The sequence below is a fragment of the Ammospiza nelsoni genome, chromosome 9, assembly GCF_027579445.1.
Source record: "Ammospiza nelsoni isolate bAmmNel1 chromosome 9, bAmmNel1.pri, whole genome shotgun sequence".
Classification (NCBI taxonomy): domain Eukaryota; kingdom Metazoa; phylum Chordata; class Aves; order Passeriformes; family Passerellidae; genus Ammospiza; species Ammospiza nelsoni.
This window is the reverse complement of record NC_080641.1, coordinates 33,734,497-33,748,761: the sequence shown is the minus strand read 5'-3', so window position 1 is coordinate 33,748,761 and position 14,265 is coordinate 33,734,497. Positions and strand designations below refer to the sequence as shown.

At 45.5% G+C, this 14,265-nt stretch overlaps 1 protein-coding gene across 15 annotated transcripts in view; it reads right to left on the bottom strand.

Moving 5' to 3' along the window:
• NFIA (nuclear factor I A) overlaps positions 1 to 14,265 on the bottom strand; it is a 243,631-nt gene that overhangs the window by 60,942 nt on the left and 168,424 nt on the right. For all 15 annotated transcript variants that reach the window (XM_059478569.1, XM_059478571.1, XM_059478570.1 and 12 more), the window contains one exon: positions 12,321 to 12,448. In XM_059478569.1, coding sequence (XP_059334552.1) covers positions 12,321 to 12,448 — 128 coding nt within the window. The remainder of the gene's footprint in view (positions 1 to 12,320; positions 12,449 to 14,265) is intronic.

Genomic DNA, 14,265 nt, shown 5'->3' with positions numbered 1-14,265 from the left:
AACGAAACAATCCTCTGGTTGGGGAGAATTTTGGAAGCACCTGATATGGAAAAGGGCCCTAAACAAGCCAGATGGTACTTTTAGCTGGCAGCAGAAAGTAGGAGACAGCCAAAAACATTACAGCATTTCCCCAAGAGGCCAGCAAATCGATTTTTAACCATTTTTTTTTAAAGTGACGCTATGAATATGAAAAATAATGTTTTGATGCCTTTTTAAATGGCTAATTTTATGGATAATACACTTATGGAGGACACAACTGGAAGAGAGGAGAAAGCATTGGATTTTGACTTTCCCAGGGTGGCTGTATATTTGACATCAAGTTTCTATTCAGTCCCTGCCACTGTTTACTCAGAATTAAGTGTCAGTTTTTGTTCTGGGTTATCCACATTACATTAAAGAGAAAAACCCAGCAGAAGCAGAGAAATAGCACTGTAAAATCACAATAGCACAACAGTTCACAGGGCATGGGAGAAATGTGGTCTGTAAGCCTGCTTTGTCCTCTTAAAACATTTTCTCCCCCCAAAATTAATGGGTTTTTAGATGATCATTTTTTAACAGAGGACAAACAATTTCTCTAATATGTACAAGGTACCATTTGGTGGGGAATTTGCATAAGAAATACAGCTGTTTGGGGGAATGTTTTAATTTTTAAAACCTCCAAACAGCCAGAATTTTCAATTCTGCCTGGATGACAGGGGTCTTTCCAGGGACCAGTCTGATGTCAGATGTTGAACAGTCCCTTTGACCAGGAGCAGCTCCTTGCAGAGCACCTTTAGGTTACCTGTGCTTGGGGGAATTTCACTCAAGGATGGACAACAGAGCTGGGTTGTAGGGACTGAAAGGGAAAGAGAGGCAGAGGAGTCATGAACCAAGTGGGAATGAGCATCACCTCTGTCTCAAAGCTGCTCCTCATGTGCAGGACTGGCCACACTCCGAGGAAGAGTCAGGATGGTGCTTCACTTCCATTTGCTGCTATTTTGTTTAAAAGTAAAAGCAAGCCCAAAGACAGGGTTAAACCTGGACTACATCCAAAGTGCTTTCTCCTGTTCAGAGCAAGGTAGTGCATTAGTGTGCTGCATCATGGATAATACTCCTGGAGACAAACGTGGGCTGCTGCAATAAAACACTAAATGCGAAGAAAGATAATCCATACATTTATATTTTTCAAATCTTGTTGATTGTAAATCCTTCCTTTTTTTTTTTTTTTTTGATAAAATTATTTCTCTCCTATAAGTGGAACCCAAGACTTTGCCTCCAGCCCTTGTTGAGATAAAACAGTCCCATTTTTCTCCAGAGTGCTGCTCTTGGGGCTGCAGGTACCACCTCACTTGTCTGGCTTTTTGGGGTTTGAAGATCTGCACGCAAATCTATTGAGGCAAATGAAGACTGTGCACAAAACAGTAAAACAGCCTATAATTTTCCATCTAAATTTAGCAAGAGGATCTCTTTATGTTATGCTTTTTGGTGTATATCACACTAAAAACAGCAGCGAGCACTGATGTAAGGGCAGAGCAGAAAGGGTGATGTCAGTAGGGCTGTGCTGGAGTGCTGAGGACAAGCAGAGGTGCAGGATGTGCTGGATCTCCTGCTCTTCCCTGGGCAAGATGGAACCAGAACAGAGCTGCAGCCATGCTAGATGCTGAGGTTTAAGTTTCTTTGAAGCTGGAAACTGAATGGACTTAAAACATCATCCCTTCTTTGGGCTCACTGCATTCACACTGTGAGCTCTGGGGTGGAAGTCACAGAAAACCCATTTTGGGGGGACAGCACAGCTGCTGTCACAGCACACAGACATTTCTGCAGGTATAAGATGGCTCTGCAGCCACTGAGCCAAACTGTTACCCGAGATGAGAGGCTGCAGATGGATTTCTGTGCTTCCCTGTGCTCGCGGTCAAAGCGCTGGGCAGCACTTAACTCGAAGGAAAGTAAAGAAAGTAACTGGGGAATGATTTATTCACTACTTCTGGCAGTGAAAAAGAAAACCACTAAGAAGCATCCAGCAAAATGATCAGGCAGCAGACAAAAGAACTGGTTCTTCCTCATGCAGCACTGAGTAAAACTGGAACTTTCTGCCATGGGATGTTGCGGGGGCCAAAATAAAGAATGGGTTAAAAGCACATCTCTGAAAGGAAAGTTCACTGAAGGCAGTCAGTCACAAAGATGCGAACAAAACCTCTGGCTCGAGAAACCAAGCTGTTTGCTGCCAAAATCCAGGAGGCTGTACTCTGAAAAGCATCACTGGATGCCTCTCCTACTGTTGTTATCTTCCCTGAAGTGTCCACCACCAGCTCCTGTCAGAGAGAGTGAACTGCCTGTCCAGGTGAGCCTTTGGTCTAGATCAGAAGAGCCATTTGTTCCTCTCTGTGGGCACATTTTTGTAGGCTGGAATGTGCTGTACCTGGCAGTTGAGAAGCAGGAAAATTGCAGTAGGCATCCAGCACCATGAAATTAAGGAGAATTGCTCCTCACCTGGTGCAGAAGCAGGAGCACATTTAAATCAGTGTGGCAGAAGGTGTAGGAAAGAGGATGGAAAAAAGAGATGAGATTTGGTCTTCTGGAAGTGTCCAAGATCAGGCTGGATGGGGCTTGGAGCAGCCTGGGATAGCAGAAGGTGTCCCTGCCCATGGGATGATCTTTTAAAGGTCCCTTCCAACCCAAACCATTCCATGATCCTGTAATTCCTCCCGTCTCCTAACACCTCTCCTTGCACCTTTTATCTCTGGGTGAAAATGTTTCCTTTAAAATAAAGCCTGTTTTCTCCTCCCAAGCCAAGATCAAACATGTGCAGGGAGCACAGTAGCTGCACTGTGTGCTAGGCACTGGAGTGATGGTTGTACTGGGAATGTTAATAAACAGTGCCCAGAGCAGAACTTCTGCATGAAAAAAGGGTGTATGTTACATCTCTCCCCCTCTCCCCTGTCTCATGCAATATTTACACAGCTGTGCTTTGTAAAAAGTGTGTGTGGGGGGTTTATTATTATTTTTTTGTAACTTATTTACCTAAGATAGCCCAGCATCTGTTTTGTGGTGAGCTTCTTTCACAAAGTTTCACAGTTGCCTTGACTGATGCAAAAGGAGGTCACGCTCCCTACTCAGTGATCTTAAAACCATTTGTTTCAAACACTTAGCCATTCTATTTGGCTAATTTTGCTCTGTTCTGTGTTTTTGGTTTGTCCTCTGCTTGGAAATGTGCATCCCTGGGGGAGCCGATCTGGCTAGGTGAGTATTTTAGTTATCTGTTTTATAAAATGCAGAAGTGCACAGGAATTTGCAATAATATGCATCATTTACTGGCTCTCAATATGTACTGTATATTGGCTCTGAAGATTACTAATATTTTCCAGCTGCTTTCAAAAAAAAAAAAAAAAAAGAAAGAGTTCAATGGAGTCTTTGCAGTGGGTCCTTTCCCATGACTGCCTACACAGGTGATGAAGACTTTCCTGTGTCCTGAAGAATTAATAAGCCTGAACATTTCTATACCAGCAGCATACCACAGGAGATAAAATATTGCTTCTGCCTCCCAAACACATTAGAAAAAGCAAGTCTGCTGATCTCAACTGCTAAGACAGCACATGAAAGGAATGTAGTCCATTTCCCAACCAAGATCTAATCTATAGGAGAGTTTATAGATCCAAGTCAACATCCTGAATTGGTCCCAGAAGCAAACAAGAAGACTAGCTCAATTTTTGCAAGACTACTTTTAATGTGTTTAATGCCGTTTTGCAACTTAACAGCCCCATGCTGCACTATCAGATGATCTTCAAGGATCTCTGGGTCAGAGGAGAGCTGTCTGGAGCTCACAAAGATTCAGGTTTGACAGACCCCAAAGCAGCAAGAAATGCACAGCCCCAGTCAGCCAGAGGAGCTTCTGTCTTTCAGAGCTCACCTGTGGAAAGGAAGTGTCTGCTGAAGCCCAAGACACATCACAGTCTTGGCTTTAAGTTACATTTTGTGGGCTGTTGTGGGCAGAGGGTGAGGACTCCCCATCCCTGCAAGTGTCCAAGGTTAGGCTGGATGGGCTCTGGGATGGTGGGAGGTGCTGCCTGGGGCTGTGGGGTCCCTTCCAAGCCAAACCATGCTGGCATTCTTTGATTTTCTGGTCAACAATGGGTGGCAACAAACTGTTGCTTGGTCACCAGCAACATCTGAGGAAGTTCAGGCCCGTGGATGACCAACACAGCACTGCCATCCCAGGAATCCTGACCTCATTGGCAAGCATCGTTCCAGCCATTGTCAGGGAATAGCTTTCTATGCAGGAAATCCTTCCTATAGGTCTGGAAAAGGATGCAGGTGATGTGAATTGTGTCTGGTGACCGAAATACCTCAGGTGACCTTACACTGTGCCAGTGCACAAAAGATCTGCTTTTCTCTCAGCCGCCGAGGTCAGCGAAAGCAGCACGTAGGGGTGATGTTAGCACCAGGCCAGTCAAAAACAGCTCTAATTTGATAACTACAGGAGAATTCTTTCTGCATTTTCAACTCAGAACTCCTACAGCTCCATCTCCATTTTTAAATGATGCATTTCCTGACATCTGGAACTGGATGCAAGGAGCAAAGCCACAGGGCTGACCGACCGCCCGACTGCTCCGGGACCGCGCTGAAGGGATGTTTTCCTCAGGGGATTACAGCAAAGCTGAGGCATGTGCTTCAACACTTGCATGGGATTACTAATTTTATTAAAAATGGAAAGTACACTTTAGGCTGAATCCCGAGGCCAAGTTCTTTTCTGTTGTCCAGAGTCTGGAAAAAAAAAATAATAAAAGGAGCCCTGGAGGGATGTGAAAGCATCTATAACTTTTCAGTCTGAGCTGACTTTTTGGTGAGCAGTTCTTCCCCTACCTCCAGCTTCCTTCCATGGTTTTGAGGCAGCACTGCCAGCAGCATGGCAAGTTGTCACAGGTCTCATGCTACTACGTGAATTGCCAAAGACAAGCTGAGCTATTGATCCAGTGGTAATTTGCTGTCAAAATGACTCTGTCTGTGATGGCAAATGAGCAATGTTAATCACTCGGCTTGACGAGTGCCACTGTGAAAGACTGACAATGCTCACAGCACCACCATGGACCTGCTGTGCTTTTCCTGGCTCCATTGAGTTCCTGGTCTTCACTGGCCTTGACCAATTAGAGTTTAACTTATCCATTAAGGTGCAGTTCTGGGAAAGTTCTGTTTAAAATAAACAACAACTTATATTGGTGAGTAACTCATCAGCTATGCAGCAGCCTGATTCTGATTGCCTGGCAGAGAAACACACACATTTTGTGCAGTATCTGATAAAAGATCTATAATGTGCTAACACAAACCTATCATGTAGCACCTGTGACTAACAGATTGTGATATCAAAGTCTTGATGCCTAAGTGCTCCTGTAAATGCATTAAACTTTTAGCGGCAGGAACTGTAGACTGCCAGTGACAAGGAGCTGATATGGTATTTCAGTAAAAGTTGATAAGTGTTATTGCTCTTAGAAGAAAAGAAAAATCTTATGTTCTTGAAAACCACTGGGCAGCTTGTGTTTTGATGGGATACTGTAATGCAGAGAGCAGGGATATGGCAACACATGGACTCCATGGAAAAAAAGACATTTAAGGGAAGCTCTGTATCCTACAGCTGCTGGAGCTCCTTGAAGTGTGTTCCCATCCTACATTTCACTTCAAGCATCTACCTGTTCACTTGGAGACAGATTTTGAGGTGGCTGCCTGCTTGTTGAATTCCATGTTAAAGAACAAAGCTCATCCAGAACATGAGGAACAACTTTCCTGAGCAGGCTGCCCAGAGAAGATGTGGAGTCTCCCCCACTGGAAATACTCAGGACTGTGCCCTGTGCTCTGGGATGACTCTGCTCGAGCAGGGAGGTGGGACCTGATGACCCCACTGTGGTCCCTTCCAGCCTGAACCATCCTGTGTGAAATGTTCCCACTGTCTTTAGATATTAAGTTCAGTGGAGGAAAAAATGGCCCTGGTGCCTGCAGGGAGATGTGCTGAGGTGTGTAATGAAGCTGCTGCACCAGGCAGGTACAGGCAGAGCAGCTCTGGGACTGCCTGACCCCACACACTGAGAACCAGAGGGCAATTCAAAGGCACATCTGGGAAATACTGAGCAAATACAATTTGCAGGGATCCTGGATGTTAGACCTCCTCTGGTCTAAGGAAAAGGGATGTTACCTGGGCTTTGCCTTTCTTCTGTAGGCCTGTGAGTATCCAAAAAGTTCAGCTCAAGGAAATGAATTAAGATCATGAAATTCCTCTGTCTGGTTATGACCCAGTGAAAACTGCCCACTGCAGCAAGTCAGTGAAAAGTAGTGCCAGAGAATTATTTGACATTGAATACTCCAGCTCTGCAGTTGAATGTTTTCCCAGTGAAAAGGGATTCTTTTTCTATTCCTTATTTTGTATAATACATGGTTCTCATGTTTTTCATCATATTTTCTGCAGTCAATCCCTTGAATCTTTGGTAGTAACACAGCACAATCATTGAAAACTTCTCTGGGCTCTGAGTTAGTGCACGATGTCAAGGCCTTTGATGAGCCCACAGACCTTTTGCCTGAGGACAGACAGACACACTCTGCATTGCTGATGCTGGGACACACCACACATAAAATTTTATCTTCCAGGCAGTGCCAGGCAACAACTGTGCTCAGGGCACAAAGAAAATTATCTAGGATCTCCCTTATAGCACTTTCTCTCCAATTTCCAAGATGTAATTCCGAACAGACGTTGAAAACAAACTCTTGTGGTCATCTGAACTATGCCTGAATGAGCTTTTCTGATGCATATGGCATAAATAAAAGTTTCTCAGTAAACATGGAGAAGTTTTCTTGCCTGCTGAGGAGAAAGCCCATGCCAGATTTAAGAAAAGCATTATTGAGACAAGTTCTGGACTGGTTGCCTGCGTGTGGTTGTTCCATAACGAGCCATGGGGAGAGTTAAGTTAGGGGTCACTGACATTGCAAGGGAAATACTCCAAAATGAGCTTTCAGCTCCTCAGTAGAACAGAAATTCCTCAGAAACTGCTTTCAGACAGTTCCATAGATGGTGGGCTGAGAACAGGCAGCAGCAGCCCGGGTGGTTCAGTGAGCAATCATGAGTCTGACTTTAAAAGCATCGTCACCACCACAGAAGAGTCCAGCAGAGTAAGGGGGAGCTCTCCCATGAGAAATTCATGTGAAATTATCAACCTCACAAGCCCCTAGAACTGTGGACATGTCTATCAGCCATGCAGTGCAAGAGGTATTACCAATTCCTTAAGGTTTCTACACTGAAAGTCTTCTTTGTTTCCTGGGGTTTTCAAGGTGAAGACAGACAAGGCGCAGCACAGCACAATGGGAGCAGAACATCCAGGGTGGAGCTGGGACAAGGGGGTGACCATACATGAACAACCACACCAGTGTCTCAGTGGAAAGAGGACCAGAGAGCTCCAGCCATTTTGCAAACCGAGTTGGTCAAGATCACAACCACAGCAGAGCTGTTTGTCTCTTCAGATACCTCAAGAAGTGCAAGGAGTGCAAACATGTTCCTTTCCTGGCATTACTGTCCTTTAGGGACTGAACTACTGTGTGGAAATACAAGTAGAAGATCTAAGAATAAAGTAGAAGGTCTAAGTAAAGAAACAGGTGGAATACCTAAGTAAGGAATCCAATAGGATATTCTGAATTTGCATCTTAAACATTTCTTTCCACGCCGCAGAAACACAATGGAAGCAGACTTGGCAAATACCATCCATATGTTCCACAAAATGACTGAGGGAGCACAATGTGAACATTGCTCCTGGACTGGATCAAGAGAATGCATTAAAAAAATTGCATAAGTGGAATAGAGATATACATTAACTCAATGTTTGCTTATTATGGAATTAAAAAATGTATACCTGTAATTATGGCTTACCCCCATTACAAGCAGAGCTGCCACAGAACTGAACACAGGCCAACTTTATGCAGGAGTTCAAAGCCAGTGTGATGGTGCCTTATTTTCTTACTAACATCATCTTTATCCTCTCTTACCCTTCTTCTCAGCTAACAAGAGTTATGTACTGAAAGTGCTGAGATAAAGTAATGGTAAGGAGGATACCGCAAAAGGTATTTGAAAAGCAGAAGTAATTTACTACATGTCTGCTTTGTTTTACTTCCTAAGCCTTCCTGTTGTGAAGGGAAATTCATCTTTTCTGGCAGACTCCAGCCTTTTTAGGTCGGAGAGCTCCCCAGGAGCTTTCGAGTGCAGGTAAATGGATGTGAGGCTCAAGGAGTGCAGCCCAAGGAACATGGGATTAATGCTGGGGCTTGCTTTGGCTGTCACACCTGACACACAGGGAGACTGCTGCACTCTTGGTCGCAGGAAATATCTGTAAAAGGAACAAAGCTGAGTCCTTTGCTCATCACTGCAGGCCTGATGTACCACGAAGTGAAAGGTTGTGATGCTGCTGGTGGGTGAAGCATGAAGGATCTTCGCCCATGGAGAATCCACACCCAGCAAAGTCTCACCATGAGACAGACACCAGGGTGCCTCAGCAGAGCAAGAGAAAGCTCTGTGGATGGACAATAGGTGCAGCCTGTGTCCTGCACACAGGAGCAGGCGTGGGGGAAGGAAGCACCCAGTGCCTGATGGAAATAGCACACAGAGTGGTTTTGTCCTCTTCTGTTCTCCGGCCAGTTTGCACATATGTTCTGAGCATACAGCCTGCCCTCCAAAGACCACTTAGAGGGGCAATCACAGGGAAGCAAAGCAGGAAGAAAAGTGTCCAAAATGGGAATTTGTTCAAGAGAAAAAATGGAGACAGATGTAGAGCGGCGAGTCACGGCTGGCGGTAAATAACCCTCTGCCTGGAGTGCTCTCCTTCTCCAGGAGGAGTTCACATATTCCATTTCATATTTCCTTTCTAGGAAGTCAAATCTTTGTTTTTCTGGCGTTTGTTCTTTTTCCCTTCTGTATGGTCTAAAGCTTGTCTTCTCATGTTCCCTTTTTCTTCTAGGTTTTGCTCTCTTTGAAGTGCATTTCTTCCACCTCCCTCTCCCACAGCCCTGATTTCCCTGCACTGTCCCAGGCCACACCTTTCAGTCCCACCCTCTCCCAGTGCCTGTGCCACCAGCACGTGTGTGCTTCACACCTGCCCCAGGGTTTGAGTCTCCCCTCTTTCTCATGTGCACACCTCAAAATTAAGCAGATGCGACACACGGAGATGGAATATTCTTCCTCTCACTCCCATAAAACTGTCAAGGCATATAGGCCAAGAAGCTATCTCTGCATAAATCTAAATCTCCTGTGAGGAAGCAATCTACTCAAAGGCAATAAAGGCAAAGGATGTATTATTATCTTTGGTGTGGATCCTACTGGGCTGGGAGGTTGGCTGCTGGCTCCTCTCTGAACTTTCCTTCCCAGCCAGAGCAGCCATCCCACAGACAAGTCTAAGCTTCCTTTCCTTGCTCTGATTTCCTCCTCCTGTTGTTTGGCCAGTAACCCAGAGGACAGGGTTTAATTATGGACTTTGGAAACCTGGCTTGCAGGACTCTGCCAGCACGGGATAAAACCTCAGCCTGTCTTCTGAAGCAGCCCCATTCTGCACTGCTGATACCTGTGTTATCCCACACTGCACAAAATGAGCTGTGGGAAAGAAGTGCCAAGCTAAACAAAAAGATGGGTTTAGTCTTTAAACTTCTGCTGCAAATTTCACCGAGAAGAAAACAAAACACCGAAGCTCAGAGATTACTGCGTGCTAAAAACTGTGCCACCATTTTGATTGTAGATTAAATCAATGGCAAGGCCCTTCTCTGGAAATAAAGACATCGGAAGGGATGGATCTGAAACTGGTCCAGGCTCCAAAGCTCCCTCTCAGAGAGGACTGCTGTGGAAAGCTCTCAGCTAAAATGGGATGTTAACATCACTTCTACATTATTTTCTAGGCAGATGCCCACTAAAGACTCCTCAAACATTTTGGGGGTGAAACCTCCGTGTCCAACACAAAAGGCCACAGGTTAGTGTCACACCCAGGTGTGATGTCTGTGCACAGACCACAGCAGGACGTGTCCCTCAGGGAGCACCTCAGGCCAGTGACAACCACTGCTGCCCTGGAGGGGAAGGACACTCAGCACTGCTTTGTCCTTCACCACTGATGAGCTCTCCAGGTAATCCCTCTGTCAGCCGTACTCTTGCAGTGACCCTGCTTCACAGAGAGGCTGAGGCAATGAATTCAGAGGACAGGCTGCTGGAAAGCCACTGGGGTGGGGCTGCGTGGATAAAGCACAAGGATGGCTTGGAAGTGCATCCCACGTGGGCAGGATAAAGAAAGCTCTTTTTCCTCACAGCTGTGACAGTGATAGATGGCTCGGTGAATCTGAGCTATATCTAGTTGGTACCTGGCTACAGTCCCTGATGCTGCAAGGTGATTTTCTGCCATTTTACAGGCAAGACTAAGCAGAATCTGGGATTTCTCTATAATAAGTGAGGAAGGTCACGAGGAAGGAAGAACCTTCTCTTGTCTGACTTGCTCTTGCCTTTCTGAGCACCTCAGGAAGTTTGACATAGGCAGCTGTGCTTCCTCACGATGGGTACCCAGTGGTGCCAAGAGCAGCAGAGGTGCTTTGTGAAGGCTTTGGGTACTTCCCTTGCCCAGCTCAGCAGCTCAGTGCCACCATCAATGCAGGGCTTGGACGAGCCAGAGGCAATGACCACATGTGGGGAAAACCACCAGCAGTGACAGCAGAATTAATAACCAACCCCTGGCTGCTGCACAAATAAAGAACATTTGTCATTACCAACGAGCACCCCGGTCTTTGGGGGGAGCTGTCCCCCAGCCTGGCAGTGCTGCAGAAGCAGCGACCCCAGCAGTTTGCAGCCATCTGTGTCTGCAGAGCAGCCTGGGGTCTGTCCCTGCGCGCCGAGCTTCTGTCCGCGCTCAGCCGCTCTGCCAGCGCAAGGTTCAGCTCTGCCTTGCATCTCTGCAGCCTGGAGCTGCTGGAGGGGACAGCCCCTGGTGCCTGGAGCAGGACACCTCCCAGCAAGCAGCAGAGCCCTGGGGACGGCCGTGGCAAGGGGAGCCTGGCACTTGTGTGCCTGCAGGTCCACCCTCTCCTCCTGCCAAAGTGCCACATCTGCAGTCAATAAGGGCCCACAAGCTGGCTCCTCCTCATTAGAGGAGAGAGGGCAGCTGGCAGGGGATCCTCCAAGGGCTCCCAGGCACAGGAATCAGTCTCCTCCCAGTCTGGAATAGCCCAAATTTGGTGACTTTCTGGGCATGCTGTAAAGGACAGCTGTTTGACAGGGTCTCCAGAGAAAGCTGTGGGTATGTTTCCTACATGATGAAGGATATAGGTGGCTGGCCAAGTGCCCACAGAACTGATTTTAATGCTGTGCAGGTCGGATTCACTTTTCTGTGCTCTATAGTTCATTATACGCAGTGCCCTGGACAAGCATGTGTTTCTTCCAAACAAACCAAACCCATACTATTTTAAATCCAGACGAACAAGAAAGACAAAAAATACGTATTGCAAAAGATCCTTTGCGCTTTTAGAGGACCTTCCCAAACCCTGGGAGGCTCTGCTTGCTTTCCTCTAACAAATAAGACTTCTGTTATTTTTATTGGCAATAAATACTTGATTATTTAGCTGTAAGCAACACTGAGGCATTCACTTCACCTGTGCACATAGCACTGACCCAGAAAAATATTTCCAAGAGTTTTAAGCACCCAGATGATCTCAGGATAAGTGATCAATGGACAGTCAAGTATGTAACGTAACATAACCCAAAAAAATGATCAACAGGAAAAATCACACACAAAAATTAACTGAGAAGAGGCCAAAGAGCTTCCTCAACACTCTGAAGTGTAACAGCCAGTGATATCTATTTTGATATGAAGCCTCCAATCACCCTTCACAGCATTACAGATTAATAAAACAACTCCTTCTGTAAGTCTCTTAAAAGTCATTACTGAGTGATCTCAAGTGTTGTATAATGCTTGAAAAGTCCTTCTACCTTATATGAGTTTAGGGATATTTATTTAAGCAGCATAACTGATGGAGCACAGCCCAGACAGGTATTGCTTTTTGCTAGAAAAAAGCCATCCCAGAACTGGATCTGGACAATTTGACAGAAAAAGACCGCCTATCTTTTGCTGCATTATTGAAATACTTCAGATATTTGGCCAAAACACAGAAGTGACACACTACAGAAACATTCACAGCTGCAGGAGCAATAAAACCACTGCCGTAATTTCACGAGGCCGTTCCTCGGAAGTGACGAGACGTCTAGAGCTGGTCACCTCTCTAACACAGCAATCCTGATAACCAAACAGAGCACGTGGAGATGGAGTTCTGGGGCTCTGGGAGCCGGGGCTTACCTGGCTCCACTTCATGCCATCCACTGGACTGGCTGCCACTGCCCGGAGAGCGCCCTTGGCTTGTGTAGAACGGCTCCTCACCAGGGCTGTCCATCTCATCCTCCACAGACTTGAGACGTTTTGTGGAGCTGGGAATGCAAGGAACACACCGTGAGGGCTTGGAGGAGGAATCAAGGCACTGCTGTGGGGAAATGCTTGAGAGTAACTCAAGGTGGAACAGATTTAGGGTGCTTTGGTGAGACACAAAACAACATTTCACAGGCCTAACCCCTAAACATGCACTGGTTTGACCAGAAGTTAGTCTGACATTTAGGCTTTCGCAGATTCAGAGTAGGACATTTTTCAAAGCATGCAGAGGTCAATAAAAAGGCAAGAATTTCATCTGCATTGCATGGTTCTTGCAGTTTGAATGAATATGGTGATGACACACGAGACTTATTTTCATTGCCAGATTTTTTCACGGCTAATTCTGAAAGCAAATTGTTTATCAGTTCAAACTTTTATTTTCCATCTTTTCAATTAGCTCAGACTTCAGTCCCATAAGAAGGAACATAGGCAAGTGGATGATGGAAGGATCCATTCTTGGTTCAAATGTTCACGCTATCCTACAACAAGAAGCATTCGACTCTGCAGCTGTGCCAGCAAGCACAGAAAGCCCCCAATGGGTATCTCTGGCCAGTGTCAGCATTAAGGAATCCCCCTGTGATGCATCACACCTCCCTCACCAGAGGCTCAGGACACAGAAGAGCCCTTTGAGTGGTCTCTGGTGGCCGCTGGCTCCAGCAGTTCTGCAGGGAGAGGATCCCAGAGCCAAAGACACTCAGCTTGGCTCTGCTTTCCATAATGAGTTGTACAGACTGTGTGGGGACCTTACTGAGAATTTCTCTTCTAAGTACTTTTCCAAGGCTGGGCCAGCTCACTGTTTTTTTTTTTTTTCTTCTTTTCCCCCAAAATCTGTATTCTATTAAGACTTAAGGCATTCAAGAACAGGCTCCTCTGTGTAGGGGGAACACATTTAGCAGACATAAAATCTTCCACTCTTGGTTGAGAGCTTGCAGCCTCTCCACCCGAAGCTCTGCACAGGTAGGAGCTGGCGGGTGTGCAAAACCAGTTGGTGAGAAACAGGAAGAATAAGTCTTGTGGCATGTGTGGAATGCAGGTTTGGCCATTCCTTAATTTAGAGAATTGTTATGTGTCAATAGGGGAAATTGTGTGCATACAATATAATTACCGCCTGATAATTCTGCTGAGTCTGTGTATTTAAAGAATTTTTTTTTTCCTGACTGGGAACAGCCTAATGAGAGGAAAACAAACATATTACCAAGTTATTAACTACCCATGCTGTTTATAATTAGCTCCTTATCAGTGGTAGCTATTTGCAGAAGAATAGAAGAGCAACAACTGAGCTCTTAAGTAACATTAATAACCTCACTTTTGCTTCTGGAGTCACCAGTAAATTCTACCTGAGAACGGTGCTAATGATGAGTGCTGTAGGCTACACAGTTTACAGGCAAGAAAGAAACAGCACAAAGTTTTTAATTGATGTGTAGTGGGAATTGTAGTCACCGAGCTCCATAGCGTGCACACTAAGTGCAAGACAGAATGTTCTTCCAATCACTGCAAACTGTAAGAAGTTGCAGCTAAGAGCCTCTTGTTAAAGATTATTATTTTTAAAATAAAAACAACAGCTATATTCAAACTACGGAGATTTTTTGCACGTGCACTTGCTCGCTGCAAAGCTGGTGGCACTACAGGCTGAGATAAAAATGTAAAAGAGCGTTAGGCAGGAGTTAGACTTTCTTGTCATGTCTTTGAAATAAGTGATCTATTTTGGCTGTGGGGGAAGAAAAATCAATCTGGTTCCTTAATAGTGTTCAAGACTACTCGAGTGACTGAGCTTGTTTATAAATCTAATCTCATGGATGATTAAAGTGAAAGGTAAAAA